Here is a 17,534-nt window from a genome sequence, read left to right as displayed (position 1 = left end):
TTAATTTTAAAATATTAATAAAAAACATTTCAAACTAATGTTTATTGATTAAATTAATCAACAATTTCTACATTAATTATGACAGAAGAAATATCTTAGGTTAAGACTGTTTGCTTCATTGAAATTTTTTTCAAAATGATTTTAAAAATTTTATCAAACAATACACAAAATCGTCCAAACACACACACACACACACATATATATATATATATATATATTAATTTTCCTAAAATCAATCTATTTTTCAAAAGTCATTTTCCAAAAATTGAAAACTAGTTTTCTTTGATGCTAGTATTTGTTGCAAGTACCATAAATAACAAACAATCACATCAGTATTCCAGTTCGATTATCCTATTGAATTATTTGTGTCCAGGGTATTAGAATTAGAGTACGAAGTTATAAGCCATCTACAACAACACTTAAAAAAAGCTTGAAAAAATTGAAAATGAACATATCTGACACATATCCATAAATTGTACTTGCGACTAAATCGGAATAACATGCGCCAATTTTTTGCATACATATAATTCAATCTACAAGTTTGTTTTAGTTGCCTGTAATTGTCTTCGGACTAATGCAGTGTAAACACCGTCTTTGCTAAGAAGCTCTTCATGGTTGCCACTTTCAACAATTTGGCCATCAGAAACAACTGCCACAGTATCTGCACTTTGGACCGTTGATAGCCGATGAGCTATCACTAAAACTGTTCTTCCCTTCATCAGAGAATCCATGGCATCCTACATAAAATACAGAGATAACCCAAAAATTATAGTCTAAGTAAGGTTTCTTAAATGATAAGATTCAGATTCAGATTCAGATAATGCGATATTCTCATTATAGAATCATGGCAGCCTATGCAATATACCTACGAGGAGAGAACCTGAGAATTATAGACTAAACAAGTTAAAGAACACAGTTTCTTAAATGAACAAGATTTGGATTCGGATAATGAGATATTCTCACCTGCACGAGGTATTCGCTTTCAGCATCTAGAGCACTTGTGGCTTCATCAAGTAGGAGAATCTTTGGATCCATCAGTAATGCTCTCGCTATCGCTACCCTCTGCTTCTGTCCACCAGAAAGTCGTACTCCGCGCTCTCCGACATGAGTTTGATACTTGTCTGGGAACTTCGATATGAATTCATGTGCATTGGCCATTTTCTGCAATTTCTCAACATTCAAATGTCAATGCAACCTGGTATAGAGGTTCCTATATAATCTTGAAGATGCAGAAAAACTTACTGCTGCGTTTTCAATATCGGTAATATTGACTCGGCCTTCGCATCCGTAAGCTATGTTTTTCTCTATTGAGCAGTTGAAAAGGACAGGTTCCTGGCTTACTATGCTGATCTGATCATCAAAGGACCCCAAAATGTATAAGAATGCTATAAATTAATATGTTTTCGGGTTGACTTTTAGATCCGAGCAACATCAAAATTACCTTTCTATGAAGATGTTCATGTGATATTTCTAGCAAAGGAACCCCATTCAATAGAATTTTTCCCTTAATTGGATCATAAAATCTTTCGATCAAGTTTGCGATCGTGCTCTGAGCAGACAAAGTAAAACAGATGATAAAATCTTCTGCAACAAAATAGTGTTCGAACATATGCTGAAAATGTTTATAAACGGTGCAAAAGCTTCGGATAAAGATATTACTTTTCCTCCACCACTAGGGCCAACAAGAGCAACTTTTGATCCTGGTTGCAGTTTAAGTGTTATTCCCTGAAAAAAATTGAATGCATCAGGTAATACTAATCAGAATACAGTTTATTTCCTGACATTGATTGTTACGATAAGTATGAAATGATGAATACCTTGAGTACCATATGGTTCGGACGGGAAGGATAGGCAAACCAGACATCGTCCAACTGTACTTCATCTTGATCACTAATAAAAGAAAAATGCCTCTTATCCCTTTTAGCATTATATTTTCCAAGAGTGAAGCTGATAACCCACCATTGGCTTCATCACAAATTCATATAACAAACATGTTGAGAAAGAATAGACTAACCCCAATGGACACTTATTTCCTGATTTTGGCATCGATGAGACTCGATCCAGAAGCTGGAAAACACGCCTGCTTGCTCCTGCAGCTTTCATTGCAACAGTGTATAACCCTGAGAGTCCGGACACAGAGGATCCAACTGCATGTGCAAATAACTGAAATGAATTAATGAAAGTAGAAAACCAGCACAGAAGATGCCAAACTTGAAGATGGAAACAAGGGGCATACCCGTGAGACTATAAAGAATGAAGGACGTCAGAGCACCAGGGGTCATCAAGCCTGTGATTGTCAAATTAGCTCCATATATAACTACCACGATAACTGATAACGTTGATGCAGCATTTAGACCTCCGAAGAAGAGTCCGACCACTTTCTGTTGCAATCAAAAGATGAGATTATTAGCCACATTCGCTGGGGCAGGGGAAGAGGAGAAAAAGAGATAGGAATCAATAACAGTAGGGAACTCACTGCTTGTTTAAGTCCAAGATTCAGTGTCTCGTCCACTTTCTGAGAGTAACGAGATATCTCATACTCTTCCTGTGCAAAAGATCTCACCGTTCGAATTGCTCCAAATGATTCCTAAACAACAATTGAAAAACTGTGTTTGATTTTCAACAAAAGGAAGCAATAGAACAGTAGCTGCTTCAACTCCTCATTTTTGCTTTAAGTATCCAAATTTGACATGGGTGTGGAGGATATAAACATCCTAAGACCCTTGGAATACATGAAAAGACTTAGAGAAGAAGACTGAACATACCCCCTGTTAGATACACACACTTTTCCGACACTTAAACTCAAGTCCAAGTAACATAGATAGAGAACCTAGTTCCTTGTATATCCTCAAACTACAGCAGAAAAGATGCTATGGCAACCAAAAACTCACTAAGTGATAGAATAGTGCTCAAATTTGTGTCTGGAAATTATATAGATGTGACGAAACAATTCCTATAAAGGTTCAACTGTGTCAGACAAACCTCAGCAACCGAAGCAGCTGCTGCAGCTGCCACTTGAGTCTTGTGAGAGAGTTCGCGAAGAAAGCGACCGAATTGACGAACAGCAATAGAAATTGCAGGAACAACAACCAAAGCCAGCACTAGAACACATAAAACAAGGTATAATTATGTAGGGTCAAATTTAAATAAATACAACTTCAAAACACTGCTTTGAGGATGAAAAAGAACTATTACATGTTAGTTTCCAAGATGTTGCAAACATGAAACCGAGGCCAATGAATGTAGTCGACAAGTTTCTTAGGGCCTCGGAGAGATTGGTAGTTGCAGCATTCTTAATGATCTGCGTATCTTCCGATAGCCTGCTCAAAAGTTCACCTGTTCGAGTAATATCGAAGAAGGCTATCTCCTGCAAAACTCAGCAACCATTGTAAACAATAGTTCATATGATGGATATCTGTCACACTAGTTTAATAATGTTTTTACCTGGTTAATAAGATGACTAAACAAGTTCTTTCTCAGTCGAGCGACGACCCTTTCACTAGCTGAAGAAAATAACCACGCTCGGAGTGCGGTGCAAACTGAACTGAAATCAGAAAATAGAAGTAATGCAAAGATGAACCCTGAAGATGCTCTTGAATTGAAAATATCGATTTGCTTCTACCGAAACCGAACATATAGGTTATATAGTAGCATAAAAGTAGAAACCATACCCGACTATAACAATCAGAAAAATGTCTAGTATGGTGTTTCTAATTGCAGCTAATGCTTCAACTTTTTGTTCCGGCATTCCAATATCTCCCGATACAATATCGATTATCCTCCCTCCGAACTTTGGCTGTAGAAACAAACCATTCACATCACCAACAATAAGCTTGGTTATCTAAATTTCTCTTTCCATGTCTTTAAAATCGAGAGAATTGATATGTAGTATAGAAAAGGTACATACAATCAGTATGCTTGAAGTGGATGCAATCAAGAGAGCAATCGTTGCTACTATAAGTTTCCCTGCATCAGGCTTTGCCTGTCATATGATGCAAGGTTAGAAATTCCAAAAAACAATCCATGTTAATGGCTCTAAATAATAACAAAATGCTGAAGTTCAGCCACTTACAAGTGAGAGTACTCTAGTGAAACTCACATTTGCAGCCTGAAAATTACAAGAAATCATCACTTATTAACATCTAAGTTAATATAGAATCTAAGGTGACATTAAACAAACAAAAAACTGATATTTACCGGTATTGCATCCCCATGCTCAAGGTCTGTCAAATTATCATCTGTGTTTCCATTCGCCTTTCTTCTCCCCTATGTATGGATATAATTCATGTTAGATAATACAACACTTAGCTGGGCTCGGATGTGAATGTCGATACGCATATTATCAGATACGGGTATGTTCAACATTTTCTATGTGTTTGGAAGGTTATATCTCCAAATCGATGACTGCAAATGTATTCAACACCCCTATCCATACATATTTGGGAAGAGTACCATCGAAACTCTTTGGAGTCCGATTGTATTTTACCTTTTACCAAAAAATGAATAAATTAGTCCATAATTAAAGAGCAAACTAGCCTCCGATGTTAAAAGCTAGTGCGATTTATAGAATAACCAGATAGTTAAATACAGTATGCCAAGTGTAACTCATGTTAAGGTGCAATGACTATTTTTTACCAAGATGAAAATTTTAAGAGAATTTACTCTTTAATTTTGATCTAATTTAAAAGAACTAATTTACTATGTTTTGAGTAGAGGTGATAAGTTCAAAATGCAATCCAGTGCTCCATATTACACTTTTACCACGTATTTGGACATGAGTTGAGGGTCTGATCCTCAAAGTATATAGAAAAAGAGATTTGATTAACCAGTGAGAATTAAAAAGCAGAACTAAAGTGAATATTGAAACTAACACATTCAAAACATGAAACCCAAAAGTCCCAACAATATGGAAAGGCAATATAAACAAAGGAACTTACTCCTCGGTCTAACAGAGGAGCTCTCTCACTTCTACCGAAATGCATCCCAGAAAAGCTGTGAATGAAAGGTGAATGGGAGCAAAGATAAATGCAGTATTTATATATAATGTAGAAAAGGGATTTGAAATGGAAGTGGGTGAAGAAGCTGAAAGAGTTCACTACGAAATCAGAATGTGAGCATTATTTCATGATTGACCCCTTCGATTTTATAAAGAAAGAGAGAGAGAGAAATTATTGGAGTCGGAGTCCCTGTCTTGACTTGGGGAGAGTCTCGTTTGAGTCACATGAATGAACCCAGACATGCATCAATTCGTCATCACCTACGTAATGTTTTTGTTCTCAATGGGGAATTTTCAATTTGGTCGTTTCTCTACTCTACTGCTGTCCGCATATTTTGTGTTTAAATTATGTTTTTATTGATATAATTTTTAAATAGGGGAAATAATAAATGTCAAAATATGTTATTAGTTCATGTACTTTCACAAAATTTAAGAGTTACTCTCTATATTTAAAATGTTAAAAGTTGAGTCTATTTTTTATTTAAAAATATTAATTCAATTGTTAAAATTGTAAATATTTTCTGTTAAAATTTATCGAACTTTAAATTTTGATTAAGAAATTTTCATATAACATGGTATATAATTGACAGAAAATAAATATAATAAAGTGATATATTTTAACAGAGGACTAAAATTTTTAATTTGAAGATATAAGAGGATTAAATTTTAATTTTAAAAATATAAAAAACTACATCTCAAATCCTGTACAAAATCAGAGACTAACAATATATTTTAACAAAAAATAAAGGTCATTCAATGGTTGAAAACTTAATGTCAATTTCTTTTGGCCCATTCAATCCGTGATGCTATTTTAATAATAATAATAAATAATAATAATAATAATACATTTTAACATGTTGGTATTTTTTATCATATCCTATTTTATACTCTCTTTTTTTTTTTGTCTTCTGAGAGTATTATATTCGGTATTACGTTGTTGATTACTTTTTTTGAGAGTTTTGATTAAGGTAGTTAGTATCGCATCGTTGGTTGTATTTTTTTTTATTGAAATTAGTGTGTACCAATTTCAAAGTTTATTATTCATTACGATAATGGTAAAAAGTTAAAAAAAATTATATGTTTTAATATTATTCATACACCAACCAATGCATAATGTTTCGAGGTGCAATTGAAATTGGGCAAAATGAGCTGGTGCAACCAATATGAACTAAAACTCTAACTGGTGTGGAAAACAAAGTTGATTGCATTAATTTATTGCTAAAACAGTGCACCAATTGAAGCAAACTACACTTGTTTTGATACCTAATGAATAATGATGCACCATGTTCACCAAAATGACTTGTAAATCGGACTAGTGGTTGAATCAATTAAGTTATTGATTTGACCAATCCAATTGATTCAATTAGAAATTATTAAAAATACAAAAAATATACATTTTAAAGAAAACCCAATTCCACCGTTCAACTGATTCAAAACCACCATTATTTGAGAATCTTAATTCAACCGGTCATTCCAATTCGGTTTCAACAACTGCCTAAAACAGCCCTCCTCTTTGATTTCCTTTTGCTTTCTAGGTTTTGGAAGAGATTCAAGTCTAATACTACGTATAACATAAATTTTAATATACTTGACGTCATATTTTTCCTCGAGTTGTATGTGTTTCTTTTTAATACATATATGGGCAGGCAGGTCCACGAAACCCTAATCTTAAGCATATGAAATTAATCAAACTGTAAATATGTTACATTTCATTTCACTTATTTCCTTCTACACAAACCAAAATAACTAAAAGACTAATCAAACATTAATAACTTCAACCAAATGGAAATTAAACAAAGTGCAATTTTTGTGCGTGTGTTTCTCTCCATTAGGTGAAGAAAAGACTACAGAAATACGGGGGCTCGGCAATGATTCACGATTTGTACAGTCACTCCAACGATGTGCCTCGATATAAACTCCAAATCTGCAGATGAGTTTCAAGCCAGACGCGGAACCAGAGGCGCTCATAATTCACATAGCTTTTACCAAGTCGGGTCAATTAAGTTCCAAGATTATTCCGTGTGCTCAGAGATTTTCCTTCCAGAACCGGACAGATCTGTCGGTCCCACAGGAAATGAAGGCGGCCTCAGTTGGTGAGTGCTCGATCCAACGAGGCGCACCGATATGGTTGGAAGGCCACTTTGCCACTTTGTCAGCCGTTAAAGCATCCCAAATAACAATCTGTCGTAACACAGAGTAGTTAGCAGAGGCCGAAAGTATAAAGATTATATCATTGCCACTACACTTGGGGAATCCGACAAACCTCATTGCTAGGTTCATCTATGGATAGCACAAACTCTTCAGTATCATTAAAAACAGCCTGCAGACACCATATCGAAGTATTTAGTAGTTATGATCTACTTGAAAACACGGATGCATCCAGTAGATAGCGAGCATTGTTTCAACTAGAAATTTACAAATCCAGTGATAACTCTGTTTTAGACTAAATAGAAAACCACCATCACATACCTGGCACCGGAATTGCATGCGAGTAGCTCCAAGATATTGCTTTACCAATCTTCCAGTGCCAATCTCCCAAAGCTTCACTGCTGAATCCTTTCCGCAGGAAAGAACAAACCTAGAAAATCGATACCATGCTCAAGTTTCTTAAAACATACCAAGATACTAATGCATATAAATCATGTAAAGTATATGAAGCACATCACATATATCCTGAAATGGGTACGAGAATATAATCACCCTCCAAATACATGGAGAAAACTTGGAATACAACGCATATCTGATTAACATAGCACCGTATTACATTTTCTCCTCTTATATTCTATAATTTGTAGCCTATTTCGTTTATAAATTGAAGCACATCCCACTGAGTAAAACATCCGCACCTTTGATCCTTTGTAAAACATGCACTAGTGGCCTCTGCTGTTCCATGAGCATCAGCAATGGCTCGCACACAACTGGCACTTACTCCATCCCACAACCGAATAGCACCATCTTTAGAAGCAGTAACATACATGCCGCCAGTAGAAGAATATCTTACCTGTGCATGAAACAGATTGAGTTACGGACTAAATTGTCTTGATTTATCTTTTAACAAATGGAAGAAAGATCCTTATGTTTTGAAGATGGTGATATTTTATACCTGGTTTATGGCTCCATTAACACCAATCTCAGGGGTATTTGCAGATAGATAACATTGGAAGGTATTAACATCGTATAAATGTGCTATTGAATGATCAGTTCCTGTTAGTTTTTGTCTGAAACTTGTAAGCAGTCAAATTATAGTAAAATACCAAACTCAAATATTCAACTAGAGTAGTTTCATTAGAACAAATCATTTCTAAGTTTCAATGTATCCTAGTCTTCAACTAGAATATTCATCTAAGCTTCAAGTATAACAATGCTGCATGACAAAACAGGCATGCAAAAGTATCAAAACATGAGAAATATGATTCAAATAGTTTACCTGCTAGAAGGAAATCACCAGATGGATGGAAAGATACAGACCGTACGTTGTGAGTATCCTAAGTCATCATTCGTACAAAATTTACTATGATGTCATAATTACATTAAAATCAGCTTAGATCAGAAACCATGATTGAAACAGTGTAAAAATATCCAAGAAAAACCTGGATAACTCTGAAGGCTCTCTTTGCAGTAGCTTTGGAAAAATCAAAGAATCTGTGAACACATTTTAAGCATAACGTAAAAATGTCAGTTAGCTCAACTCCAAAAACGAAACATCGATTTTCCCCATATCTATAAGTAAAAACTGATGAACTGAGGAATGAAACACAAGACAAAATAAGAAAAAAATAAACTAAGAGAAATCCCGAGACTGATTAGGTTTGGAATAAAAGTTGTACTTTATTGTGTTATCTTTTGCCCCAGATATGAGCACGGTACTCTGAGGATGAAAATCCAAATCGTTTATGGGCTGCATTTGAGCAAAAAAGAATTAGACCATGCTAAAGAAAACGTCAAGCATCTTTAATAGGTTTTTAGAGTTAACGGGAAAGATAATATACACAAAATATTAAAATATGAAGTAATTGTTCACATTCACATCTAATACAAAGAAGATGATCCTTTTACTTTTAAACCCTCATCAGATATTTGAACGGCAAATTATAAGAAAATCAAGAGGTTCTCATTTCAGACACAAATTATTAGAAAAATGTACTAATAATATATAAAAAAGGAAATGAAACTAAAAGTATCAGTTCCTTAATGTCTTCCTTGATCCCAAAATAAACAATCATGCAAATACCGTTGATATATTTTAGACACTAGCCAATGTTAGTTGCAGATCAATGGGTTTTGATTTTTGAGACCATTTCGATTGAAAAAGACCAAAATAAATAAATTGAAAAAAAAAAAACCCCCAGAAAAATTATGGAGAAGTCAAGCAGAAAAAAGATTGAAATGAAAGAAAGGAGGAAATATAATGCACAAAAATTAGGGGTCAGAACTAAATTAAACATAATAAAAATAAATGTTCATAATTATGGGAATAGTTTCCATTGACCTTAAGCATACTTCTTGAAAAACAATTCAACAATACCTGCACATGGTCGTAAAATGTCCTTATAACAGGTCGCACAGGACCTTCTTTTGAATCTGGCAGCATCATTTGCTTTATTTTCGATATCTGTGCCAATTTAAATACCAAGTTAGATACAGTCTACAGTGAGGAAAAATGAAATGTACTAATACAAGAACCATTACTTCAAAAAGTTTTATTGATGTGTCGGCACTTCCAGTAGCAACAAACTTCCCATCAGGACTAAACCTTGCACACCTAGCAATATTCTAAAGAAGATTTGAACTGTTAGATCAGTTCGATTATTCTATTTTTTTACGAATATTGCAGACCTATGGTAACCAACCTTGTGTTCAGAAAGATGCCTTGTCTCGTGCTTTGGAAAGCTCTTTGATGAGCCTTTTGTATCTTGCACAGCACTGATTTCACAATAGACATTCATCATGAGTTTATGTCAATTAATATGAAGGAATTTCAAACTTAGAAATGCTCAAATTCTTAAACGACATATTAATATCACGATTTCAAAAGAAATTGCTAAAAAAAGATTGTCATCTAGCATCACTACATCATTTTTCCTAGCCCAATCCTCCATAAGCCAGACCAAATATGTTCTTTAAAAACCTATCTTTGTCTATTCCGTATTCCGCCACCGTCTTCCCAGGCATGCTCTTCCGTCCGGCCTACCCTCCTCGGCAAGACCAGAACCAAAAGGGAAATCTAAGCCAGAAAACACAATATGTGCTCCGGCCACACCTTCGTAACTCCAAATACCCGGATTTGTTATAGTCAAAGCCGTATCTCCGTGCCGACCTTTCCGAACTCCTTTTATGGAAGCTTGGTGGCAAGGGCCCGCCATCCGACTTACAGCAAAAAAAGAAATTGTTAAAATAGATTGTTCATCTAGCATCACTACATCATCTTCCCCAGCCCAATCCTTCATGAGCCAGGCTAAATATGTTCTTTTTAAAACCTATCTTTGTCCATATTCCACAACCGCCATCTTAGGTATGCTCTTTCTCCTGGCCTATCCTCATCGGGAAGACCATATCCAAAAGACCATCCCAACCTTTATGGGCTCCTCTTACGGAAGCTTGGTGGCAAGTAGGGGTGTAACTGCGCCTAGCCAAGCTCAAATACTGGCAAGCTCGAGCTCAAGCTTGACTCGAAATTAGGAGCTTGATAACATCTACTTTTATGCTCAAGCTCGACCTTGATTTGTTTATTAATTTTCGTACTCAAGCTTGAACTTGAGCTTGATTAAACTCGTATGTGTCATAATGTAATTTAATAATATAAAATATTTAAACATATATATTAAAAATGAAAAGCTCTATAAAGCATTCGAGCTCTTTGCGCCGGGTATTACTAAATCCGACTCTATCAATAACTTTTGTTCAAGTTAAACTCAGAGTAGCTCGTGAACACCAATATAACTTCGTTGCTTACCTAATCATATGAACACTCACACTCAGTCCAAGTAACAAACGATAAATCCACTCCTTTGTGCCAAAAAAAAAAGAGAAAAATCATAGAAAACTAATTCCAAGGAAAAAAGCAAGGGAATTTAGCCAAAGGGTATTGCCTGAAATCAACAGAAGAAACCCGAGGATCCGGATTCAAGCCATAACCCAAAGCAGTCCCTAAATCAAATAATGTAGAAGAAAGAACCCCTCGTAATGTCTCATCTTTCTCCACTGCAATACCCTGTTATCACTTTAGAACTAAAAAAAAGAATTGATTTTTTGTATGCTTTTTATTTCTTGTCTTTCCTTCAAACCAAACCAAACAAAAAGAAAAAGAACCCACCTTGGCAACAAGCTCAAGAAGCTTATTAGGAGGGGCTTCAACGTCTAAAGGCGTCATTGTTGCTGAAGCCACTGCTCTTGCAGCCTTAAAAAATAATAAAGGAAAAAAGGTTCGATAAATTTGAGAATTGAAAAAAGGAACCCAAAAGTACGCAGAACTTGAAGAAGTTATATACTTACTTGGGTGAGATTGTGATGGCGAAGATGAGCAACGATAAGGCAATTGAGTTGCCTGAAAAGGTTCCCTTCTTGGAGTGTTTTCTCCAAATTATTGCCTTCCATTATTAAAACCCTTTGTTAACCCTAACTCTTTGCTCTATTAACGTTGACAGGATCAGAAAGGGATTTTGTTTTCAACTATTTTGAAACAGATGAGCGAGGAGCAGAGTGTGAAGTGAGCGTTGAAGGCCGCCATTGCTATACTCTATTTAGCTTATATTCACGAGTCCTGTGGTTTGGCAGCCCAATAGTATTGGACTATTGTTAGCCATAGCCCATTTATAAGAGTTTGTGTTCCTATAGTTTATTTTCATTAGGTAAAGTATAAAAGGGTAAAATACGTCAGTGTATAATTTATTTTTGGTGTTTTAAAATGGTCATTCACCTAATTGGATTTATTTCTTTTAGTCCTTTTCCAGAATCGTTGGTATAATAATGAATTTATCCTCCAACTTTTACATATTATATCAATTTAGTCATATTTTAAGGAAAATAACATTAAACATTACATATTATCTCCTAATTCTAATATATATATAATGCATAATTATTTTTAAAATATATAAAAATACATTGTATTTTAAATAAAACAACAAGTTAATCTATTTTTTTTATACATTATTTTTCTAACATTATACAAAAAAAAAAATTTAACTCCTCATTTTCTTCTTTTTCCAGAAAACATTAGAACTCTCAACATTTTTAGTGGAATTAATTGCTCGCCTCTAGTGGAAGGTGAGAATCGCCAGGGCGAAGTTGCATTTACTTTCAAGTTTTGATGATATAGCCTTATTGAGAGTATTGATTGGTAAGTGTATTTTCTTGTGTTTTTTGAAGAGAAAGCTGTTGAGTAAGGAGGAGCTAGCGCTAATGGAGGCAAGAAAAAGGTGGTTGAGTGAAATGAAGAGAAGTGTGGGTCTTTCCAAAGGAATTTAAATTGTGGGCTCAATATTTTAAAAATAAAAATATTTATAAAAGTAATTCAATTCAAATTTACTCTTTCACCCTTTTTCAAAGTGGTTTATACCTGCCCACTCCTTTTTGTATTGTTTCCTTGTTATTAAAACATTTACTAACACAAGATTCAAAACAATCGCACTAGTAATAAGAATACAACTCAATCCTAATTTCTTAAAAGATTTGTATTAATCAAGACATTAGTAATCTCATATAAAATTAATATCCCAAAATTATCTCAAGAAAAGCCACAATCCTAATATTATAGAGACTAAGCAATAAAACTTAAAAAGAAAAGAAGAATAGTTATCAAATTAGAGAGAACCACTTGAAAGTATTAAAAGATTGATCATTTATCTTGTAAAAATTCTAGAGAGAGGATGAGAGAGTAAGAGAAATTTGAGAGGAAGTAATAAGCATCGAAAGAAAATAGAAGGGTTAAGTTTTCTTTTTGGAGTTTTAGTGGATGAAGAGAGATTTATTTTATATAAAATAGTTATTTTCAAAAAATTTAAAATATATAAAATAAAATTTTCATTTTCATTTTCTCCCAAATTTGAGTTAGAGAACTCAAGTGCTGTTTTGAAGACCATCTAACCTTATAAATGTGGTAATTGTGTGGTTTAGGATATACTAGGTTTCATAAGAATTGATAAGCTAATGTAAAGGTTTGAAATCTTGGTTAGTAAGTTAAGCATGGTTAATGAGTTAACTAATAACATTTGAACTTGGTTAAATTATAAGTATGGATAGATATAATGAATTTAAAATGCTATCAAGTGTATAAATGTAGTTGTATGCTTCGAGATGCTATAACAATGTGAGTATATTGATAAAGTAAGCGTGTCTAAACCATATATATATATATAGTGGACTTGAATAAGTGCATTAATGACACAAATTTTGTTTGGAATACTTTACAAATGATTTAGATATGTTTGGAATGAGTTATAAGTAATTAGATTAGAATTTATTGTTCTTATAGTTAGGTATTTATGCAAATCAGTGACCAAATAAAGTTTTGGACGAATCTTGTATTAATACTTCGGTTTGTGGTATCGATATCACAACTTAAATACCGATTCGTATTCAATGGGTACCGTTATCCACTGAGGTCTGTAGTGAAACAAAGTTTTTGTTTAGGAACAAGGTATTGACATCTATCTCTTGGCTACCGATACGTATGCTCTAAGGCACTGCTACCCCTATCCTGTAGAGTCGTTTGAGATTTTAAGTCTTTATTTGAGCTATCAACACCGATCGAAAGGAATCGTTATGATGGGATTATGGCAGAGGTTCTTGGCAATCAATGAGTTCATAGCCTCTGTTTTGTTATTTATGTTCGGCTGTAGTTTTTACTTTATGTACGGATAACAGTGTGGTTTTTTGCATTGCATCAATCTTTTTGTGATTATGAATAAAATTTATGAGGCTTACCGAAAAAGAAAAAAAAAACAAAGTTTTTATATATAGGGTTCTTCATCTTAGCAGCTGGGGCCCTTTTCTTTGGGTTTTCTGGGATTCAATTTTCGAATTACACCAAAAAGAACAAAAGGCTAGCAAGACCAAAAGCAAAGCAGCAGCAAACAATAAAGGATGAATTGGATTGGGAGATTTGGGCAAAAATGGGTAAGAATTAGGAGGAGGCATAAGGCATTCATCGCCATTGAAATAAACTTTTCGAGGAAAAACCCATCCTTGATCCAGTGTAAATTCCTTTTCATCTTTCCCAAAAATCATCTCTGATTGAACATTTTCAGCTTCCATCAGTAGTTCATTGCCTTCTTTCACACCATAAAACACACCGGTATCACCTGCAAGCCAACATATTTTTGCGTGAAGCATATATCTATATCCGATACTGTGATTAAATGAACTTACTCGTGGAATGGTAAGGGAGTAGCTTGTAAGTGAAGTTGTAAACAAGAGTGACATTGTTGAGATTTGGATGTTGAACAACAAGATTCCAATGCGAGTAATTCAACCAGTAATTGAAGTTGGTGATGCTGATCTTCACTCGCCAATGCTTCTTGTAATTCACCTTAAAATGCCAATGCACTTGAATTGGGCACATGTGTTGCGTGCATTGCAGCAGCTGAGTTTCGCCATCCATCACCAAGTTTGGTTTCAAAAGAGTTGATATTTCAGAATCTCTCCTGCAAATGCTTTCTTTTAATTATTAACTACTTTTATAGTTTAAATTAAAGTATCAAATTGTCTAGGTTGAAACATGCTGATGAACAGTGAAAAATCTCTGCGCATCTTTTCAATTTTTAAATTGAGCAAATTAGTCCCTCTCAAAAAAATTAGAGCAATTTAATCATTATCAATTTTGAAAGTGAGCAACTAAGGACAATTAATCAAGGTGTTAATGTCTTTTGTCAACTGTACATAATTTTGATTAGTATAACAACAAATTTAGCTCTTAATGTTTACATGTTTTACCAATTTGGTCTTGTTTCTAAATAATTCAACAAATTTAGCCTCAATATTTACACATTTACACAAATATTGCATGCTAAATTTGTTAAACCGGGACCACGTTGACAAAATGTCTAAACTTTTAGAGCTAAATTTGTTACTTTAGCTATCAAAATTACATATGATTGATAGAAAATATTAACGTCTCCTACTTGTCCTTAATAACTGAAAGGTATTGGAGAGATTTCTTTTTACCTTTGATTAACATAGCTGGTTGAAATTATACTTACTTAGTGCAATTATGTTTATCTTTGCGACCACAAGCACAGGTTGAACATGGTGTGATCATAGGGTTATAAAATGAAGATAATGAGACACAACAATTGGGATTCTTGGAAGCAAGCGTCGGTGAATATGTACATGTAACTGTCCATGTCACTGCAAATATTGATTGGAAAATACGTTAGAAGAGAATGACAACACTATCGCAGCATGGAATTTTAAAGCATAAACAGCACACACATGACTAAGAGTAAAACCCAACTCACTCATTGCTCGAGTTTTTCGCCGCCCATCAGCTGATAAGAAAACAGACGGTGGGACAACAACGGCTGAACTGCATGCATATCCAGCTCCCGGACCAAGCAAATAAAAACCCTTTGGCACTTTCACCGTTTTCCTCGACGTACCTGAATGCCCTACACTAACTTGAAACCACGACACCGTCGCTGCCTTGTCTCGTTGTCCCCAAGAACCGAGCACGCCACCCTTGCAACAGTTGGGAAGCTGCTGGTTTTGAGGGACACTTCCTGGGAGCAAATCTACGATTGCTGGACTGGTTTCGCAACTGTGGGGAATGTTGGTTTTGAAGTTGGAACAGTCTCCTCGATCAATGGCTTGAGCTCCCACCATTGACCAGATGACTTCTTTGTTAGCCCATGTCCACCCTATGGTCCAACCAGGGCTCCTTATTTGTCGATACATTTGTAGGTTGCTTATTCTCACTGTTGCCTGAGAAATGAGGTAAATGTATAGTAGAATTTGAATCAGTATTTAGTGAGGTTTTTCCTGGTACCATATTTATTTTTGTGTGCCCGGTCTCTCCCACTCAACTTTTATTTTCACCTGCACAATCTCACGCCAAAACCTAAGCTAATTTTATTTTCAAAAATCTACTAACTAGACCATATACATATCTTGAGGGTTATAGAACATAGTTTGAGATTTTGGGTTTGTGAGCTCGACCTATCCTTTCTCTATGCCTATACATATGACAAAAGTTTGATAATTAAAAATTTAAAAAAAAATTCTAGATAAATTTTCTTCTATAATAAGAGGGAATGATAGGATTTGAACTCATGTTGTCAGATAAAAGTTTTAACCATTGTTCTGAATAAGTTTTGACATATCTTGATATATTTCACCTAAAACTGCTCCAACAAAACTCCCAAACTTATCATTGATGACCTCTTAAAAGCTATTATGTTAACCCAATTAGACTAAAATCAGCTTATAGTAAATATTGAATCATGGAAATGATAAAAGAAGGCAGCCAAATTTAAAGCACAAATGGTTCTGTTCATTGGGTTTGTTATTAGGGTTCCAGATTTCTAATTGTTATTAGTAAGAAATGGTGAGAGAAAAAGAAATAAAGCAAAAAATGAGGTGAAACTCACCAAATAGCCATCTGGTTTCCAAGACATGATATCCCAAATAATATTGATGCTCCCATTAGGGTCCAGTAAATCATAAGCTGCCAAACTAGACATCATGGTGAAAGAAAATAGAAGAATAAATCTTTGAAAATGCATACTTAAATGTGAGGCCTTTGCTCGGTGATGAGCATGCATTTATGCAAATGTTAGCTTCTCAAATTTTGTTGGCTACTGTCTTCTTTGATTCTCCTGTCCTTTTCTCCATTATCTTAGTATCTTAGTGTTGGATACTTGATCTGTTTAGAATTACTATTTAGTATAAAAAATTTAATATTACAAGACACAATTATTTATGCTTTCAAGTTTGCTATGTCAAAATCAAAAATAAAATTTCAAATCAGGGTTCTGAAAATTTTAAAATTTAACTATAGAAATGTAATATTTATTACAATTTCTTATTTACTAGATATAATAATAAATTGAAAATTCTTAAAATGTTTTTAAAATATATTGAATGTCAACTCAACCATTTATATAATAAATAAAATCTAATCGAATTTTTAAACGCGGCATCAAAGAAAAAAATAAGCTATAAGTAGATTTTAAAAGTCAAACCATATGTTATATTCAATAATTCAATTCCTAAATAATATTCTTTTTAGGCGGCTCCTTTTCAATTTAGAATCCACATTTTTGTTGTTGGTGTTTGTCTATCTATGAATGTATCAATCATCTTTTCACCATCCATCTCCTCCACCAAGCAGTACCGATTAGACTCCTAACAATTGAAGGTATTATTCCCATGTCGAAATTTTGTTTTTAATCTTTGTGGTGTGTCATGTACGGTTCACAAAAGAAAGTGCATCGATTGATAGAGATATGACCTACAAGACTTGAGAAAGGTGTTAGTATAAGACTTGTGGATAATTATGGAGCTACCTAAGTACGGGGCGACTCGAATCATCAATCTGAGG

The 17,534-nt window shown here is 34.3% G+C and overlaps 3 protein-coding genes across 4 annotated transcripts; all 3 read right to left on the bottom strand.

The window, feature by feature from the left end:
• Positions 1-439: 439 nt before the first annotated feature.
• LOC105788052 (ABC transporter B family member 25) lies at positions 440-5,126 on the bottom strand. Its single transcript, XM_012614736.2, has 17 exons — positions 4,938-5,126; positions 4,198-4,266; positions 4,073-4,108; positions 3,908-3,982; positions 3,672-3,796; positions 3,445-3,544; positions 3,196-3,367; positions 2,983-3,101; positions 2,477-2,587; positions 2,237-2,381; positions 2,015-2,147; positions 1,818-1,890; positions 1,660-1,725; positions 1,442-1,549; positions 1,243-1,350; positions 964-1,161; positions 440-737 (listed from the first exon to the last, which is right to left on the bottom strand). The coding sequence occupies exons 1-17, from the start codon at positions 4,980-4,982 to the stop codon at positions 534-536; spliced, it is 1,887 nt and encodes a 628-aa protein (XP_012470190.2). The 5' UTR covers positions 4,983-5,126; the 3' UTR covers positions 440-533.
• Positions 5,127-6,647: 1,521 nt separating this feature from the next.
• On the bottom strand, positions 6,648-11,725 carry LOC105788053 (cleavage stimulation factor subunit 50). 2 transcript variants are annotated; one of them, XM_012614737.2, is made up of 14 exons: positions 11,489-11,725; positions 11,310-11,393; positions 11,086-11,207; positions 9,847-9,919; positions 9,686-9,769; positions 9,522-9,608; positions 8,824-8,894; positions 8,587-8,638; positions 8,424-8,481; positions 8,100-8,200; positions 7,843-7,997; positions 7,466-7,574; positions 7,260-7,316; positions 6,648-7,177 (listed from the first exon to the last, which is right to left on the bottom strand). In XM_012614737.2, the coding sequence occupies exons 1-14, from the start codon at positions 11,588-11,590 to the stop codon at positions 7,022-7,024; spliced, it is 1,311 nt and encodes a 436-aa protein (XP_012470191.1). In that variant the 5' UTR covers positions 11,591-11,725; the 3' UTR covers positions 6,648-7,021. The 2 variants fall into 2 exon arrangements, with proteins under 2 accessions (XP_012470191.1, XP_012470207.1); XM_012614753.2 differs by lacking the exons at positions 11,310-11,393; positions 11,489-11,725 and having other exon boundaries at positions 10,950-11,086.
• Positions 11,726-13,928: 2,203 nt separating this feature from the next.
• On the bottom strand, positions 13,929-16,808 carry LOC105803553 (COBRA-like protein 4). Its single transcript, XM_012635798.2, has 5 exons — positions 16,582-16,808; positions 15,454-15,916; positions 15,196-15,343; positions 14,366-14,640; positions 13,929-14,298 (listed from the first exon to the last, which is right to left on the bottom strand). The coding sequence occupies exons 1-5, from the start codon at positions 16,753-16,755 to the stop codon at positions 13,964-13,966; spliced, it is 1,395 nt and encodes a 464-aa protein (XP_012491252.2). The 5' UTR covers positions 16,756-16,808; the 3' UTR covers positions 13,929-13,963.
• Between the last annotated feature and the right edge of the window lie 726 nt (positions 16,809-17,534).

The sequence above is a fragment of the Gossypium raimondii genome, chromosome 7 (assembly GCF_025698545.1).
Source record: "Gossypium raimondii isolate GPD5lz chromosome 7, ASM2569854v1, whole genome shotgun sequence".
NCBI classification, from domain to species: domain Eukaryota; kingdom Viridiplantae; phylum Streptophyta; class Magnoliopsida; order Malvales; family Malvaceae; genus Gossypium; species Gossypium raimondii.
The sequence above is the reverse complement of the archived record's forward strand: the minus strand, read 5'-3'. Positions and strand labels throughout refer to the sequence as shown.

Excerpts from the sequence above, each read along its gene's own strand:
- LOC105788052 (XM_012614736.2), bottom strand. The coding sequence starts at position 4,982 with ATGCATTTCGGTAGAAGTGAGAGAGCTCCTCTGTTAGACCGAGGA. Across the intron at positions 2,148-2,236 it reads CATTCTTTATAGTCTCACGG|TTGGATCCTCTGTGTCCGGA; the intron begins GTATGCCCCTTG and ends TTGCACATGCAG. Across the intron at positions 1,351-1,441 it reads ATGAACATCTTCATAGAAAG|ATCAGCATAGTAAGCCAGGA; the intron begins GTAATTTTGATG and ends TTTGATGATCAG.
- LOC105788053 (XM_012614737.2), bottom strand. The coding sequence starts at position 11,590 with ATGGAAGGCAATAATTTGGAGAAAACACTCCAAGAAGGGAACCTTTTC. Across the intron at positions 7,575-7,842 it reads TGTTTTACAAAGGATCAAAG|GTTTGTTCTTTCCTGCGGAA; the intron begins GTGCGGATGTTT and ends TCGATTTTCTAG. Across the intron at positions 7,317-7,465 it reads GCATGCAATTCCGGTGCCAG|GCTGTTTTTAATGATACTGA; the intron begins GTATGTGATGGT and ends TGGTGTCTGCAG.
- LOC105803553 (XM_012635798.2), bottom strand. The coding sequence starts at position 16,755 with ATGCATGCTCATCACCGAGCAAAGGCCTCACATTTAAGTATGCATTTT. Across the intron at positions 15,917-16,581 it reads GGAAACCAGATGGCTATTTG|GCAACAGTGAGAATAAGCAA; the intron begins GTGAGTTTCACC and ends CTCATTTCTCAG. Across the intron at positions 14,641-15,195 it reads GATAAACATAATTGCACTAA|GAGAGATTCTGAAATATCAA; the intron begins GTAAGTATAATT and ends AAGCATTTGCAG.